Source organism: Hydra vulgaris, chromosome 15, assembly GCF_038396675.1.
Source record: "Hydra vulgaris chromosome 15, alternate assembly HydraT2T_AEP".
Classification (NCBI taxonomy): domain Eukaryota; kingdom Metazoa; phylum Cnidaria; class Hydrozoa; order Anthoathecata; family Hydridae; genus Hydra; species Hydra vulgaris.
The window spans coordinates 44,947,437-44,964,513 of record NC_088934.1 but is presented as its reverse complement, the minus strand read 5'-3'; the positions used below and the strand labels follow the sequence as shown (position 1 = coordinate 44,964,513).

Below are 17,077 nucleotides of genomic sequence, written 5' to 3'. Positions count from 1 at the left end.
TCAGGCCTGACGTGGAGCAGCTTGCAAAGTTTTAACACTTCGGTGGGGCGTAGCACAGGTTTTGGCCCTTTAAAATCACCCAGATAGAATTGAGATAAAGACTATTTAAGGTTTTCGTTCGTGGTAATAATGCCGGGGCAATTAGCACAAAAAAATCCTGTTCGTTTGACTTTATGTTATGAGTTGAGTCTTGCAGCCATAACGCAGTGGCTCAAGAGCTTGCTGATAAAAAAAACTTCCTAGTTAATCTTGACATTCATAGCAATAAACTCGAGTCTTCTTTTTTGTTGAGATCCCGGCCCAAATCATTAAAGAAAGTAGATGAACAAGTCGTGAAACGATTCGACCCCCAGAGTTTATAAGATAATTTAATTCTCGTACGCTTGATTGAATGTATTGTGAATCTTACTATATATAAACCTTAAATATATATTTTTAAAAAAACATGAAACTAGTGCTTTTTTACAATTTGAATTTTTTTTTATTCTGTTTGATGCAAGTTTATTAACAGTATTGAATGATAACTCTATAACTTTTGAGTTTGTGTGGCTTAATTCTAGTAAAAACTGGAATGCGGTGGAGTTTAAAAATAAATTGGTTCACGTTTTGTAATGAGGGTCTGTGTTCTAAAAATATTGATTTTGAGACGAATGTCCTTAAAATAATAACAAACTCAGGCAAAAAACGATACAACTTGGTAACAATTACCATTGAGCAGAGTTGTTAACAAGGCCTACGCAAACATTTGACTTCAACATCGAGACCAAAGACTTGAGTTTTTGCCTTACGTTAAGGCCAATTATTAACAAAACTGTAAGTATCGAGTGCTGTTAATAAAACCACATTTTGTAAAAATAGACCAAGGTTATGCGCAGAATTCAACAAAATGAATAAGAAAATGTTTTTTTTTGAAGGCCAAGGCCTCAATTTTTGACCTTAAGGCTAGGCCAAGGACTAACAACTCTGCAAAAGAGTAAATAAAAATTCTAGTATTATTTTATAAATGCATTTATTTATTGGAAAAAATGAATTATTTTATACTAAAAAATATTGCCAACAAGCTATTTTCTATAAGCAAGGAGTTATAATGAAATCTTTGCAATAACGTAGGTAACTTAATAAGAAAAGTCGACATTTTTTTACTTTTCGTTTACAATGTGGCCAAAGATAACCGGGAGTTTTGCTAACTTTGCGCATCAATTCAAAGATAACCGGGAGTTTTGCTAACTTTGCGCATCAATTCAAAAATTAAAAAAATGTTCCGATTTGTTTGGATTGGTATGTTTAATATAACTTTTGTTTGGATTGGTCTGTTTAATATAAGTATTGTTTGGATTGGTCCGAAATAAACTGTTCTTATCTTACTTTTTGATTGTAAAATATTTTTAAGGAGAGTTTAATTAAAAACAAAAGATCAGTTCCACTATTATTATGGTTAATAAAAAATTAACGAACACAACCATAATAAAAAATAAAGACCCAAAATTAAGTTTCTTTGTGTGCAAGCAATTTTTTTTTTAACAAAAATAAAGGTTGTTTTTTTTTTTAATAAAAATTAAAAACTAACAAAATATAATTCAAGAAAGTCTAATTGAAGTACATTGTAAAGTTTCCAAAAAAATTACCAAAACTATTTGGTAATTTTTTGAGGTTCCTTAATGTGAAGCAAGTTTTTATTCACTCATAGAAATTATCTTTAAAACAGTTCGATTGTTTCAATATTTTTAGCATTGGTTTTACATGAGACCATTTTTCTTGACAATTATTAGACTCTTCTGTGTTTAGATTTTTTTTAGAAGTCAATAATTTTAAGCAAAACCTATTATCATGACATTCTCTTTGATCTTTGACAGATTGAAAATTTGACTTAATGCTGTGCATATTTATTATACTCTTCTTTTTCTTTAGTTATTCTATCAATTAAGAAAAAATAATAAAAAAGAAAAAAGGTTTTTTCTTGATTTAAAGAATAAATATGGCTGATGATTACCGAAAGACATAAACCATCACCAAGATGTATTTTTTCAAATAGTCTAACACTATATATACTAATACTGATCATGGCGATACTTACTACTTAGTAAGTATCGCCATGATACTGATCTATTTTGTAAACAATTTACATTATGCTGATCACTCTTAAACAAACAAGAGACTTTGTATCTTAACTTGGTACAACAAAACAACAATAATTAGCTCTTTATGTTGAGCACTCTTCTCAAGTCGTCTACGCAATGAAAAAAGCTAACTTAAATTATTCAGTCAAGAACATTCTGATTCCATCGATAAAAGTATGCAATATATATGTGTGTGTGCATGCGTGCGTGCGTGTGTGTGTGTGTGTGTATGTGTGTTTGACACACACACACACACACACACACACACACACACACACACACAATGAATGACAAGACCAAATGAAATGACAATAAATGAAAACACTAAATAGTGTGCAAGCTGCAAGAATCCCATTAAAATAATTTTAATCATTTTAATATTCATTTTTATACAAAAATATATGAGACAATGTGAAAACTAAATCTTTTGAAGCATTTGTCACACCTTCAACGATCTAGAAGTATCTTTAATTATGAAGAAAAATGTTAAGATTTCTTCAAATATTTTTGTATTTATATATAACCGATATTGAATACATTCTATTCCAATTATTCAAGATATCTTTGAGCTTGTATTATTACTTTTTGTTGATTAGTTATAATTTATAGCACTTCATATAACATTGTTTGTCATTTTCTAAGCTTTTTATATTACCCCATAAATAAAAAATACTGGCTCTACAGCCCTGATATGATGGATAATAAAAACTTGTATTAAATTTCTGACAACAGACAAACTAAGTTTATCTATTTAACAGCATGAATTTTGAAAAAATTACGTTTTAAATTTAAACATTGAAATAAGCAAAACATTTAAATTTATAAAAAAACAAAAAAAAAATGGTTTTTTGAATCTTCAACTTAATTGTAAAAAGAACTTGAATAAAGTAAACTTATATACACCCTTTATATACCAAAAATAACTTCATAAAAGATCTTTGCGTATTTCAATAATTTCTTTTGGAGAATTTATTATATATTTATGATAACAATTCTCAATAAGTTCACAAATCAAACATTTCAAACAAATAGCTTTGATTTTTATGATAAGGTCTGATGTTTGTTTAGTATAAACGAATAACCTATTTTATTGAAAGCAACCCTTTTTAAAAAGCTGACGCTAAATGTTTTTGGAAACAAAACATTCCGTCTCGAAGGTTTGTTGATTTTTATTGTTATTACTTTTTATACTCTAATTTTTATTGTCATTAAATTGTAACATATATTGAAACTTTATGATCGTCATCGTTTGTTTGTTCTTTTTCACAATTCTGTGAATAAGAATTAAAACAAAATTACATTGTTTCACAAAGACTTTGTTGAAGAGTAAGCAGTGCGTTCTTCGGAGTAGGTACACGACGATTGTATAATATGTTTTAAAGATTTCAATGATTAAACAAAAAATTTGAATTTTTTTTTTTTCTTCTTTTCTTCATGAAAAATTATCCTTGATTTGATTTTTAAAAAAAAATTTTTTGACTATAGTTGAGTTAAAAGACAGTGGTCATCTATTAAACGCGTAAAAAAATGTTTTTTAATTTTAACTTCATGTAGTTTTTTTTTAAAAACATTAATTATATCTTTATAAAACTACATTTTGCATCACTTTTTGTCCATTTTTAAAACTTTACGGCACTCTTTAAACTTAACCAAGTTAAGTTTAAAGAGTGCCGTAAAGTTTTGGGTAAATTTTGAACAAGTCAAAATTGTAAAAATTTTAAATGCAAGACTATCAAACGTGCATACCAAAGTGATATATAAAAGACGCCCGGTTTTAATAAAATGCCACTCAACGCAACACAACCGGCAAAACCTCTCACCACAAGAACAAAAGTATTCTTTTATCATTGTTTTTTTTTTAATTGTTGCTGTTGGTTGTTTCTTAATTTTTATTTTAATAAGCCCCCATGGTTTGTATAACGTTTATATGATAAAAGTGTCTATAAGTTACTCAAGTTGTATGGTTCAGTAGATAGTATTGTGTGATAATTTCTAAAGTTATCAGCAAAGCTTTGTACTTTTTATTTTGCCCAAAAAATACTTTTATTTACAAAATTTAAGTTAAGGGTAAACTCAGCTGTGTTGTACTTTAATGAGGTAATTGCTCAAAGTTATGACTCTTTTTAACCTTGACAGTCGTTTTAAAAACTGCAAAGGTCTTATATTTTAAGAATCAAAAACGCATTATCAATATGAGCAAAAAAAAGACACTTTAGAAAAAAAAGGCAATTAAAAGCAAAAAATAAAACTAAGGGTTGAAAAAGTGAACAACTGAAAACTTTAGTCATCTGAAAGTTTTTGATATTTTTTTAGTTATAAAATGTTTATTGCTGTTTTTTTAACTTTTGATTTTTTGTGCAATTTGAAAAATTCTTGAAAAATCATGGCTTATAAATAACATGAGTTTTTTGCTTCAAATTGTCAAGGTTTATTTTACATATAATGATAAAGGGCCTGCAGTAAAACTGATGTCAAAAAAAAACCATGAGTTATGAAATTAAGCTTCATGAGTTATCACATTTTTTCTGTTCTATTGCATCAGTTGACCCTCCAATTTTTAATGTTTTTCCGAAAAAAAAAATTTAAGCATATAAAACGTTTCACTAAATAGGAAGCTCTAGTTTCTAGTGGTTTTTAAGTTATCATTTTTAAAATTAGGTTTCAAATGCCTCATTTTACAACCTTTTTTTAACATATTTTTGCAATTTTTGGAAGAAATTGTTGCAAATAAAAACTTTATTTTCCCTCTATTTACTCATAATATACTTTATCTATTTACTCACAATATACTTTAATACCTTATTTAATTAAAAATGATAAAACTTGAGAAAGTTTTTTTAGTGGTGTTTAATTTAGTTAAGCCACCTTAAAAAAAATTAAGACTCTTTTTACTCGCTTTTTTTTCTTTCGAGAAAATAATCAAATTCTTAAAAAAGGTTTTAAGTTACACGCAATTTTACATGCAATTTCACATGACAGTATTTTTAACTTTATAAGTTACTCTAATAAAAGCGAACCCAGCCGGAACATCTAGTTTTACTTTCGGAATTAAAACTAAAAACAAATTTTTTTTAAGAGCAGTTTTAACTCAGGTTTAACACGTGTTTTAAGGGGTTTTAAAGTCAAATTCGAATGTCGCGTGCTTTTATCAGTGATTTCACATTTTATACGGAAATTTAGTATAATACTATACTGCGTTTCCGTAACGGAGAAACTCAACTTGTGTTTCGGTAAATAGGAATAGCTAATTTCACAGAATAAACCCCCTATTCTTGACACGTGTTGCTCTTTTTATTTTAGAGAGTTTTAAACAAGCAACATGAACAAATTGTAATTTTTTTTCTGAGTTGTGTTGTCTGTCTATATTGCTTCCTACTTAACACGTTACAACCCAGTTGACACGGGGCCTTCTTTTAAAAAATTCAAAAGATTTCCAAAACGTCTTTTTTTATGTCCCGTGCCCACTAGAAAATATATCTTTTTGGCATCATTTAGACGTAAGTTTTGTCCAAAGGACATCTAATAGACGTCTTTTAAACTTCATCTGCTAATCAGGTTTCAATAGAAAGTTATTCTGTTTGAAATAATTTAGCTTTCAACAATATAAAAAGTTTTTTTTTTATAACATTAAGGTGGTATAAAATTTAGGTGGTGTTATATTTAGGATGTATAACATTTAGGTTGTGTTACACCACCTAAATAATACATCTTGGTGATGTATTATTTAGGTGGTGTAACATTTAAGCTGTGTAACATTTAGTTCGTGTAACATTTAGGTGGTGTAGCATGTAGGCTGTGTAACAATTAGGTGATGGCGTAACATTTAGTTGGTGTAGTATTTAGGTTGTGAAACAATTAGGTGATGATCCAAAATTTAGATTGTGTAACATTTAGGTGGTGCAACATTTAGATGGTGTAACATTTAGGTGGTGTAGACTTTAGGTTGTGTAACATTTAGAATGTGTAAAATCTAAAAATGTGGTGAAAATTAGTACTCATATAAATAACCTTTTTTGATCTATAAGTAAGATATAGGTAAGATATTAAGTAACATATAAGTAAGATATTAAGTAACATATAAGTAAGATATTATATTATTCATTATAACCAGTAAAAGTTATTTAATATCAGTAGTTTTAGAAAATATCCCTATTTTACACTAATTTGAAAGTTTTTAGTTTACAATATAACTGCCGTTACTTATTTTATACTGGTAAAATGTTTAAAGTTTATAATATAACTAGTATTACTTATTTTACACTGATAAGAAAGTTTTGGGTTTACTACATAACTAGCGTTATCTATTTTACACTGATAAGAAAGTTTGGAGTTTACTATATCACATAGAACATTTGTAATTTTTTTATTTCATTTTACCTCCCAAAGGCCACGAGGGCCACTACAGTCGAGGATGCTACTATACTTGTGGTTACAACCCTCACTCAACTCTATAACTCCGAAACACGAACCTTGACAAATAAATCCACTGAGTGAGGAAACAACCTGAGCGCGGTACTACCTATGACGTGGTGGGGATGAGCGCTCTACCACTACACCACTACCGTATAAAGTAATACCTAAAGTTGTACAATAAATACCTTGTCAGTTTATGAGGTATAGGATAAATGATCTATTCGACAGTGATTCAGTAAAACACAAGTTATGTATTTGTAATTAACATGATAAATGTCGAAATTATTATTAATACCAAGAGATTACCTTTTCTACCAAATGATTATTACTTTATTGTGGGTGTTATTAAAGTTAAAAATAAATAACGTTCAAACTTTTAACATTAGTATAATAGAGCTTATGAATTGTAGGACTACTCATCACAATGATATGAGTTTAAAATATTTTTATTGTTTTCATTTTTTAATAAAAAAAGTTGCTTTCAAAATAATTAGGTTTTTTTTAAATCTAATTGAATTATTACAATTATTAACTAGTACAGGCTGTAGTACAGCCGCTGTACTGTACAACCATTATACGATAGTTTATACTGTATTAAAAAGTTTTAAAGCAACCTAGATAATCTTTTTTATAAGGGGCTTGTAAAAACCTAAAAAACAAAACAGCATTAAACAACATAATTAGTTGTTTTTTTTTTTGTTTTTTTTTTTAATGCTAAAGTTGTGGTTTTTATTCAAAGTTTACTAGACAAAAACTTTTTATTTTCTCAAAAAGCATACTTTAAATGTAATCACTTTTTTGTTTAGATTTATGTTTATTACAACCTGAAATACATACTGATAGTTTTTTTGAATTTTTTAAATGTTAACGTTTCTTTAAAACCCAAGTTACAATCTTGACTCCAATAATGCTCTGCATGATTTTGTATAAAACGGATAAACAATGTTTAATAAAAACTTAGTTCCTTGGACTTTTTATCATTCGTTTCATAGTAAAACTAAGTATGATAATGCTAAATTTTATATACCAATGTGTAGGACTTACCTCTTAAATATAAACCGAAAGTATAACTAATTTTAGGTCAAAAAGAGACTCACCTTGGCTGGGCAGAATATTAATGCCATGCACGCAAGTCACTTATTATACACTATTATTATACACTGCTATGCTTACATTTTAATAAGATAAAATAATGAACTTTATCATTAAATTAATTTGATTATTATAGGAAGTTATTTTAGTTATGACAGGAAATTATTTTAAGAATGAGTTTTAACGAAAATAGCTTTGTATTAATAGGCTTTTCACGCATGCGCATTTTTATTTATCTAAATATTTCAAAATTACGTAGAGATGTAGTATACCAATCGTATTCATATTTTAAGTTATAAAAAGTTTTTCTGTTTGTTTCTTATAGATTAAATCTTTGTACAATCTAATTCATGTAAGCAAAAAAAGAGCTGCATATGTTGTATTGCAATAGACGTTATTATGAAAATTCCTGAAAAGTTTTTTGTTTTTTGTCTGGTGTTATGTCAGCCAAGTATACTTCATACATTAAACCAGAGGCAACAAGAACAAGATCTGGCCTACTTAAGCATTATAAAAAAACAATTTACAACTCTTCCTAATTGTAAATGGAATTACAAATATGATATAGGAAGAAGTATTGTTGCAGTACTTAGCTTTTTTTCTGCAGGTTTTGTGCTTATTTTTGGTAAGTTTTTTTTTCTTTAATAATATTAATAAATGATAGTTGTGTCAGTTAAGTAAACTTATGAATCATCATAGTAAAATTGCATTTTACTTCATGTTCAATTTTTTCTATGTAAATTTTTTAATATGTTCCATTCAGTATTAAGTATAAGATTTAGCAAAAAATTTATTAAATTTGTGCAGTGTCGGAAAGAATGAGTGGATAATATATATGTGTTGGACCTGCATGTTTAAGATTTTCACTTTTCTTTTGTTTTATTTGGCAATTTTGTTACAAACAATGTTTGTTTTTTTTCTAGTAATGTGCTTTTTTTCATCTTTTTTTGGTGAAGATTTTTAAAATAGGCATTTCGCTTTTGTCTGACAAAAAATTTTTTTAATGTAAATGCATGTAACATATACAAACTGTAAAACAATAACATATACAAACTGTAAAGTTTATTAAACAAATATTAGCAAAACAAGTTTTTACTGCCTTATTATTGCAGAGACTAATAAAAATTTACAAAATACATTTATATTATTTTTTAATTAAATTTTTTATATTATAAAAATATTAAGCTAATTTTACTGTCATTTTCTTTTGGCATACTAAAGTCAACCCAGATGACCTGGCACCTTTTCTTTAAAACAAAAGAACTGATTTTAAATATTCTATAATTAAATTACATCAAATCACAACATTCTATTACTATAATTATGTTGTAGTTGCTTTGTATGTTTGAAAATAAATGTCTAATTTAAATTTGACTGTTCCTTGTTCAGATCTCAGTTTTGATGGGTGCTTTCCTTTGTTTTGCATAGACTCCAATAGTCACATGCTAGGCTCGGGGGTATACTTATGCATAACTTCACTTATTTGTCAAGAAATTAGGTTTGAATCTTTTGACTATTCTTTTATGTGCTTTTGCTTCATTCTTTCTTCATTCTTAGCATCTCTTTACTCTATTACCTTTCTCTTTGTTCTTTATTGCTCTACTTCTTCTCAAGACTGAGATCTTTTAGTTCTTATTTCTGATTAAATTGATCATTGTCTTTCTCTTTACCTTTCTGCCAATATTGTTGTTATTGGTGACTTAATTGCTTATCACACTTGATGGCTCGGTTTTAACACCACTGACCTTGCTGGCACTAAATCCTATAACTTCTGCATTTCCTAATCTCTTACTCAGATAATTAACTTTGTAACTCGTTTACTAGACAACCCTAATCACTTACTTCCACTACTTGATTTGTGTCTGGTCACTGACCCTAGCTTGTGTTCAGTTTCTCCTTTTTCTACTTTAAGTGGTTCAGACCATGCAATGGTTTCTATAAATCTTTCATCTTGTACTTTTTCTTTGGACTCACCTTATCATTGCACTACTTACTACTATCCAAAAGCTGACTAGGATTCTTTTAATGACTTTTTTCATAACAATCCTATAAATGGATAAATATTCTGACCAGACAAGAATGGAGGCATTTGTTTCTTCTAATTGATTCCACATCGAGCCTCATTCTACTCTTATTACCTCTCCTAAGGATAAAGCAGAACTATTTGCAAAGAACTTTTCTTTAACATACTCTTTTTTCCTTTTCAATTAAACAGGTTAATCCACTTTTAGACACTCAAATCACTCCAGCTTCCATTGCTAAAATCATATCTCAATTAAACTCCTACAACTTTTGGTCCAGACAACATTCCTGTTATCGTCTTATAAAAGTGTTAAGCACCGGCATTACTGCAATTTGATTGATTTTGGTAATGTGGTAAATTTTGATAATTAGACAAGAAATCGGGGGCGCTTAGTTACAAATGCGATATTTAATTAAGTAATCGGGATGCTGTAATTTTTATAGAGTGAATACCTTGACGTTATATTGTGAGTTACTTTTTATCAAAAAATTGAGTGTGATTCGATGCGATTTTTTATCGCATAATCAAAAAAATTGCTTTTCTGCTAACCACCAATGTGGTAATGCCAATGCTTAATAAGTGTTCTCCAGAACTCTCATTAATTCTCTCAAAACTATTTAATAAGTGCTTGACTAAATCTTGTTGTATGGCCTGCTGGAAAATGGCATCTGCTGTTCCAATTTTTAAAAACTCTGGAGAACATTCTGACCCCTCCAACTTTGTCCGATCATTCTTTTATCTGTTATTAGCAAGGTCCTTGAGTCTTTGATCAACAAATTTAAAAACATTCTATCTTGAGTCAAATAACTTACTGTCAGATAATCAATACCGTTTTGGATCCACTTGTTCTATGGCTGACCTGCTAACTGCTGTGACTGAAAGATTTTATTGTGCATTACATGGAGGTGGTGAGGCTAGGGCTATTGCTCCTGACATATCTAAAGCTTTAGCATGCTGGTCTTCTCTATAAGTATGCTTCATATGGTAAATTGGGAAAGTTTTTAAGATTCTTAAATCATTTCTTAATAACTGCTTTATTAAGTCATCCTTAAAGGCCACCACTATTCTTCATTTCCAGTAACTTCTGGGGTACCTCAAGGTTCTATCCTTAGTTCTATTTTGTTTCTTATCTACATTAATGATCTTTCCAACAACCTTACATCTAAAGTAGCTCTTTCTCCAGATGACTCAACTTTATACTCCTGTCTTGACATAAAGTCTTCTCTCTTTATAACATATTGGGGCTCTCAATTGCATGTGAATTTTAACTCCAACAAAACTTAGTTATTCACTGCAAACAACTATTGCAATACTGATTTTTCTGTTGATGAATGGCAACCCTCTCACTGAATCCTCTTCTTAGATTATTGTTCACCTCTTATGGAAACCATGTATAAAATGATTTGATAATTAGCATCTGCTAAGGTTGCTTCTATTTGTCCTGGTTGCTATTGTTTTACTCCTGATTCCACCTTTACAAACTTCTTATTCACTCTTTACATTACCCACCAAACTAACAATGTTTTGGATATTATCAAAAAATGTACTATAGCTGAAGTATCAACTAATTTGGTTTTAATTAGTTTTTTTAAGAAACTTAATCAAAGTTTATTGAAATTATACAATAACCAAAGTAAGTAAATAAAAAACAGTGAGATTATTAATTTAAGACTATTTGAATTTGCAACTTGAGCTTCAATACAAACACAGGAGAAAAAACAACAAAGAAAGGATCAAACATCAAAGTCGTTTACTAATTATCAAAAGTCAAAGTCCTTTACAACTGAACTTTTATAGAAACCATATATACAATCAATTGGTAAATTAGCATCCACTGAGGCTGCTTCTCTTTATTGTGCTCGCCATTTTCTTACTCCTGACTACATTCTCTACCTCTACAAATCTTATTCACCCCTGTATAAAATACTGTTATCATATTTGGGTTGGTTTTTTTAATGATGCTCTTTCTTTTCTAGACAAAAATGCATTGTAAATATAGTTGGATCTGTTCTATCTGCTAATCTTGACCCTTTCTCACATCGTTGTAAAGTTGCTTCTTTTTCTCTTTTCTACAAATACATCATGCTCACTTCTCAAAGGAGCTATTATCTCTAGTTCCATCGACTAAAATTTGTTCTAACTTGACTCATCATTCAGCAAATTCTCATTCTTTTACTGTCTTTCCCTGCATGCTCGAAAAACTTTTATTTGTCTAGTTTTCTCCCTGCACTTTGGTTCTTTGGAACTCTCTCCCATGTTTTAATGACTCATACACACTCAACTTTTCAAGTCTTCTGTCAACCATTTCCTTGCATTTTAACTCTATGCTTTAATTTCTAGTAACTCCCTACTTAATAATGGTTGCCTGCAGCCTTATTGGGAGTTAATCAGAATAAAAAAATTTTTTAATATGTGCGTAAAAAATAATCTGTATTGTAGATTTTTTTTTAATATGTTTTTTTCAAAATACCAAATGAGAATGTAAGATTTATACAAATAAGAAACAACCATAATTGCTTTTTCTACATAATGTAATGAATTTTAAAAGTTAACAATGATAAAATAGTCCTAGCCTTTTTTTTTTTTTTTTTTTTTTGTAGGTTTTTTCGCTTAAATAATTTTTTTTTGTAAATGATAAATTTTTTTTTTTTTTTTAACATCTTCGCTTCCAACAAGGCTGCAAGCAGCCACTAATTAAAGTTGGAAGTTACTGAAAAAGAAAAGATGAAGATTGTAGAGCAAGATAACGATTGACGGACGACTTAAAAGATTGCAAATTATATGAATCAGGAAACCAAGATGAAGGAAGCGAATTCCAAAGAACTGATGTTCGAGGAAAAAAACTAGACGAATAAGCGTTTTTGGAGCACTTAGGAACAGTCACAGAAAAAGGATGACACTTAATTGAATGGCGAGTAACACGAGAATGAATTTTAGTAGATGGCACAAGAGACGCTAGCTCTTTAGAGCAGTGCCCATTATAGTATTTGTAGAAAAGAGAAAGAGAAGCAGCAATTAATATAGTTTGATATAAGTGAATAATTCCAACCCTGGTATCCTTGAGACCTTAATCGAAATGTAGGCAGTGGTGTAGTGTTATAGTGCTCACCTCATATGCAAGAAGTTCCGAGTTCAATACTCATCATGTCCCTGGTAGTACCACACTCAACTTGTCAAAAATCTCCATGCAGCGGCCTTGTTTTTCAAGGTTTGTGTTTCGGAGTTATAGAGTTGATAGGGTTGTAACCACAACTAAAGTAGCCTTCTCTGCTGTAATAGCTTTCATGGCCTTGAGGAGGTGAATTCAAATGTAAAAAAATCAAGCTATGCCTACTTATTATCTGATACAACAAAAATGTCAAACAACTAAAAGAAATAATTATTTATAAATTATTTTTTCTTACTATTTGGAATTAAGCTACATAATAATGTTACATAATAAAAAATATGAGTGAAATATATGAAAAAGTATCCATATGTTTGTTCTTTGCTTTTAAGTTTAATAATTTGTAACATAATATAACAACACTGACAGCCCTCACAATATTAATGGTAGTTTGTTTTTACCAAAGTTTATAAATGTTGCATGCAAATAATATTATTATAATTGGCTAAACAACCTGCAATAGTACTGTGTATTAGCACTGAGACCCCTGATTATTTGATCGGTAACTAGTATTATCACAGAAAAAAAATCTTGTATGACGTAGTTCTAATAATTATAAATAATCTTTATGTTTTTAGAAATATATATTTAATCCAATTTTTACTTAGGTTATAAAAGGAGACGAATCTCATTTGGTTTAATTGGTTTTTCTACAGCATCGATTTTGACCTATCTCATTATTATTGGAGAAACTGAGTTCAGTCTTATCGTCAACATTTTTATTTCTCTAGCAGCTGGAGTAGTAGTCAGTTTTTTTACCATTAGTAGCCTTTACTGTGGCTATTTTTTGACTGGTCTTCTTGGTGGATTTTTAACTGCATTTATATTTTTGCTTATTTACACCTTGTTTTTATCATTAAATTCACTTACTCTTCCTTGTGTTATTATTGCGGTGGTTGGGTTAATACAAACATTTTTTACAATGTGGTGGAGACATCGCATACTTATTTTTTCAATTTGCATGGTTGCATCTGCTGTAATGGCTGCTGCATTAGATCATTTTGTTGAAGATTTGTTTTTGTTAGAGTATATTGAAATGAAGCTATTTTATAATCGAGTACCAAAACTCTGCTGGTGGTCATATTTGGTTTTGAGTTTATGGCCCCTATGTTTTATTATTGGTATTTTGGTTCAATGTTTGTATACTGGTAAAGAACGTCAAAAAGAAAGTTATATTTTTGTATTTAAACGTAAAACTACAATACATGCTCGTGAAGATCAAAACCATTTAATAAGATATGGCTCTGATTATTAAGTTTCAAGTTCATGAGTTCAATTTTTTTATTTCTTTTTTTTTAATTGTACATCAGAAAATAATCTTTGCAGGATATTTTGTTCCCTAGTTTTTAAAAATTGTTTTAGTTTTATTTAAACAAAACTTTTTACTTTTTTTTTTTTTTTTTTAATTTCTTCAGTACCATGAATTTTTTTTTTATTGTAATTTGTTTTTCTTTAACTAACATATTATTCTAAGTAGATGCTTACAAAAGTTTTTAATTTTTTTAGTTTATTTTTTATCTTTTTTATGCTTAGGTAGTTAGTTGGTTAGACAAGTTATGTTGTTTTCAAAGTGACCAGCAAGCATTAAATGAAAAAATTATAATTTCTAGCATGTATAATGTAAAATAACTTTGTTATATAGGCTGTAATGAAACAATATTCATCAACTTTGTTATAAAGGTTGCAGAGAAATGTTGGCTAAAAGTGTTTTCATTGGCTTTTCCCATTAACTAAAAGCCTGAACAAGTTTAGTGTAAGGCGCAATTTTTTTTTAACTTCATTGATAAATTTACATAGTTTAATGCATGTAGTACTAATAACTATATTTATTCAGTATATAATTTAAGATAGTTCTCTATACTCACAATGAAATTTCATGCATATAGATCTGCTATAATGTATCAGATTTATCTAACACATCATACATAGATATGTTATTAGTAAAAATGTTTTTTTAAATTCGCTTTACTTAATTGACTTGGTTGCATGAGAAGAATAGCAAAAACACTCCCCTCCCCTTTATCCTTCCTAGTGATTTTTTGTAGAAAGACGCGCTTGGCTATAAGCCTGTTATTCGGCAATGGTTTTTCAGAGGATATGATTTTTTTATGTTTTTTAAGTTAGAAATCTCGTTTTCATAATGCGGCTGGTCACTTTGTAATGTTTTATTACTGGACATTTAAAAACGTGTTCAAATTACTTTCGTAATTTTATTTAACGTCTTTATTTATTAAGTTTTTAACGTGTTAGTCCAATTTCTATGAGAAATATATCGAATTTATTTGTTTTTTATTTTTATTTATTAAGCAAGTTTAACTAGTTTTTTCATTTTTACACTTAAGAATAAGTTTAATGTAAGTGACAATTTTTAAACATTGTATTAAAATTTATTTGCGAATAAGAATCAGTTAAAATTGTAGTTTATACTTTTTGTAAAAAACTAAACAACCTAAAATGTTTCCATAGTTCTTTAAAATCTTTACTACAAAAGTAAAATGAGAAAAAGAAACATTTCGCTTCGGTTATATATTAGTTTCCATTAACTTATTACTTGCAAATAGATTAAACAAATCAATAATTCTTTAACGTTAAGAAACGTTAAAAAAACAAACAAATTAGTCAAACGTTAAACAAACTATATAGTATTCCGTTGTTTGCGGAAAGTTTTGTAAAAACTTTAAAATTTTATGTAATAAAAAGACAAGTTTCAAGTCATGCCATTGAATCCATAGAGAAATGTCTTTTCCCTTTAGATTTAATGGCTAGTCATAAAGTACTATTAGGGGTTTATTACGGGTGTATGAGAAAATAAATTATTTAAGTCGTAATAAGTTTATCTAAGAAAATAATTTATATTCATAGTGTATTTGTAGCATAAATTTACAAATATCAATGAATAAATCTTATGGTATCTCGTTTTTTTTTCCACAAAACCCCGATCAAAAGTTTCTCTTGGAATCTGTGTTAGGTTTAATTCGTTTCTGCAAACGATAATAGACTTCACACAGTTTTTTGTGAGTTCCCCTTGATTACATAAATTCAAGTTTGTTTTTCTTTAAATCTTGTTTTCTCAAAATATAAGTTGTAATACTATTTTACTTTATTATATTACTTTGTACATCAAATATATATTATATATATTTATATATATATATATATATTGTTTTAATTATTTTAGAAGTATTTTTAAATGTATATTTAATAAAAGTAGTATATATTGTTAAAACTTGTAAAAACCATGTAGTTGTAAAAAATGTATTAGATAAAAAAAAAGTTTGCCAGAGTTCCCTGATAAAAAACTGAACGTAGAGTTCAGTTTTTTATACAAATTCTGGTAAAATTGTTTGCTTTATTTCTTACAAGTCTTCAAGGTATTTGAAAATTATCTCAAGGAGAATATTAAAAATGAAGAGTAAAGCTCATCGAATATGCCAGTATTTATCCAATTTATCATTTTCATCACAAAATTTCTTCATAATTTGGACTATAGTTTCTTTAAAATATTTCACGCTTTTAATTCAATTTGAATTAATTTTTCATTAAAGATTCTTTTTTTTAATAACTTTTTTAAACCAATTAACTAGAGTTTAAAATAAAATAGTTCCTGAATTGCTAGAGTAGATGATATAAATTTTCAATTATGCTGTAAAAAATTATAATTTATTTTTCATTTCATTTCATTGCTCAAAAAATAACTATTTTTTTAGGTATTTCTACTAATATACTTAATTTGAAGAACTTGTTAACTTCAAGTTTACACGCGGTAGTGGTAGAGCGCTCGCCTTGTAAGCAGAAAGTTCCGAGTTCGAGAAACAAGTTGAGCGCAACTTGTTTTCATATACTAAAGAAACCTTCTCTTATATATAATAAGAGAAGGCTTCTTAAATATAGGATCTTCTCTTATATATATTTTTTCCTCTTACCCTTCCCGAAATTACATAATTAGTTAAATATCCCACAAAAAGTAGTTTATAAAATCGGTATTATAATAACTTGTAAACTAAAGGCATATTTAAATCAAAATGTTGTAATGCTTTTTTATATAATTTATATGATAAAAGAATATTACGAATTTTATTTTCCAGTCTTTTCGTTCAATGTGTGCTACTCGTATTGTTTTTATTCAGTGGTCATTTTATTCATTGCGGCCAAAGCGGCGTGATTCGTTTGTGTTGAATATTTTCAGTTTGTTCAAAAACATCATTTGAAAGAAGTAAAAGGTGGTCCATTATCGTTGACAATCGTTTTTGGTATTCCATTTACTGC

The 17,077-nt window shown here is 28.4% G+C and overlaps 1 protein-coding gene across 1 annotated transcript; it reads left to right on the top strand.

Annotated features, from left to right (window-relative positions):
- Positions 1-7,877: 7,877 nt before the first annotated feature.
- On the top strand, positions 7,878-15,230 carry LOC101236897 (transmembrane protein 198). The gene is made up of 2 exons (XM_065818628.1): positions 7,878-8,247; positions 13,420-15,230. The coding sequence occupies exons 1-2, from the start codon at positions 8,022-8,024 to the stop codon at positions 14,064-14,066; spliced, it is 873 nt and encodes a 290-aa protein (XP_065674700.1). The 5' UTR covers positions 7,878-8,021; the 3' UTR covers positions 14,067-15,230.
- Positions 15,231-17,077: the final 1,847 nt, after the last annotated feature.

Bases quoted from the DNA above. Each gene is read 5' to 3' on its own strand.
- LOC101236897 (XM_065818628.1), top strand. From the start codon at position 8,022: ATGAAAATTCCTGAAAAGTTTTTTGTTTTTTGTCTGGTGTTATGTCAG. The intron at 8,248-13,419 runs GTAAGTTTTTTT...ATTTTTACTTAG, and splicing joins AGGTTTTGTGCTTATTTTTG to GTTATAAAAGGAGACGAATC.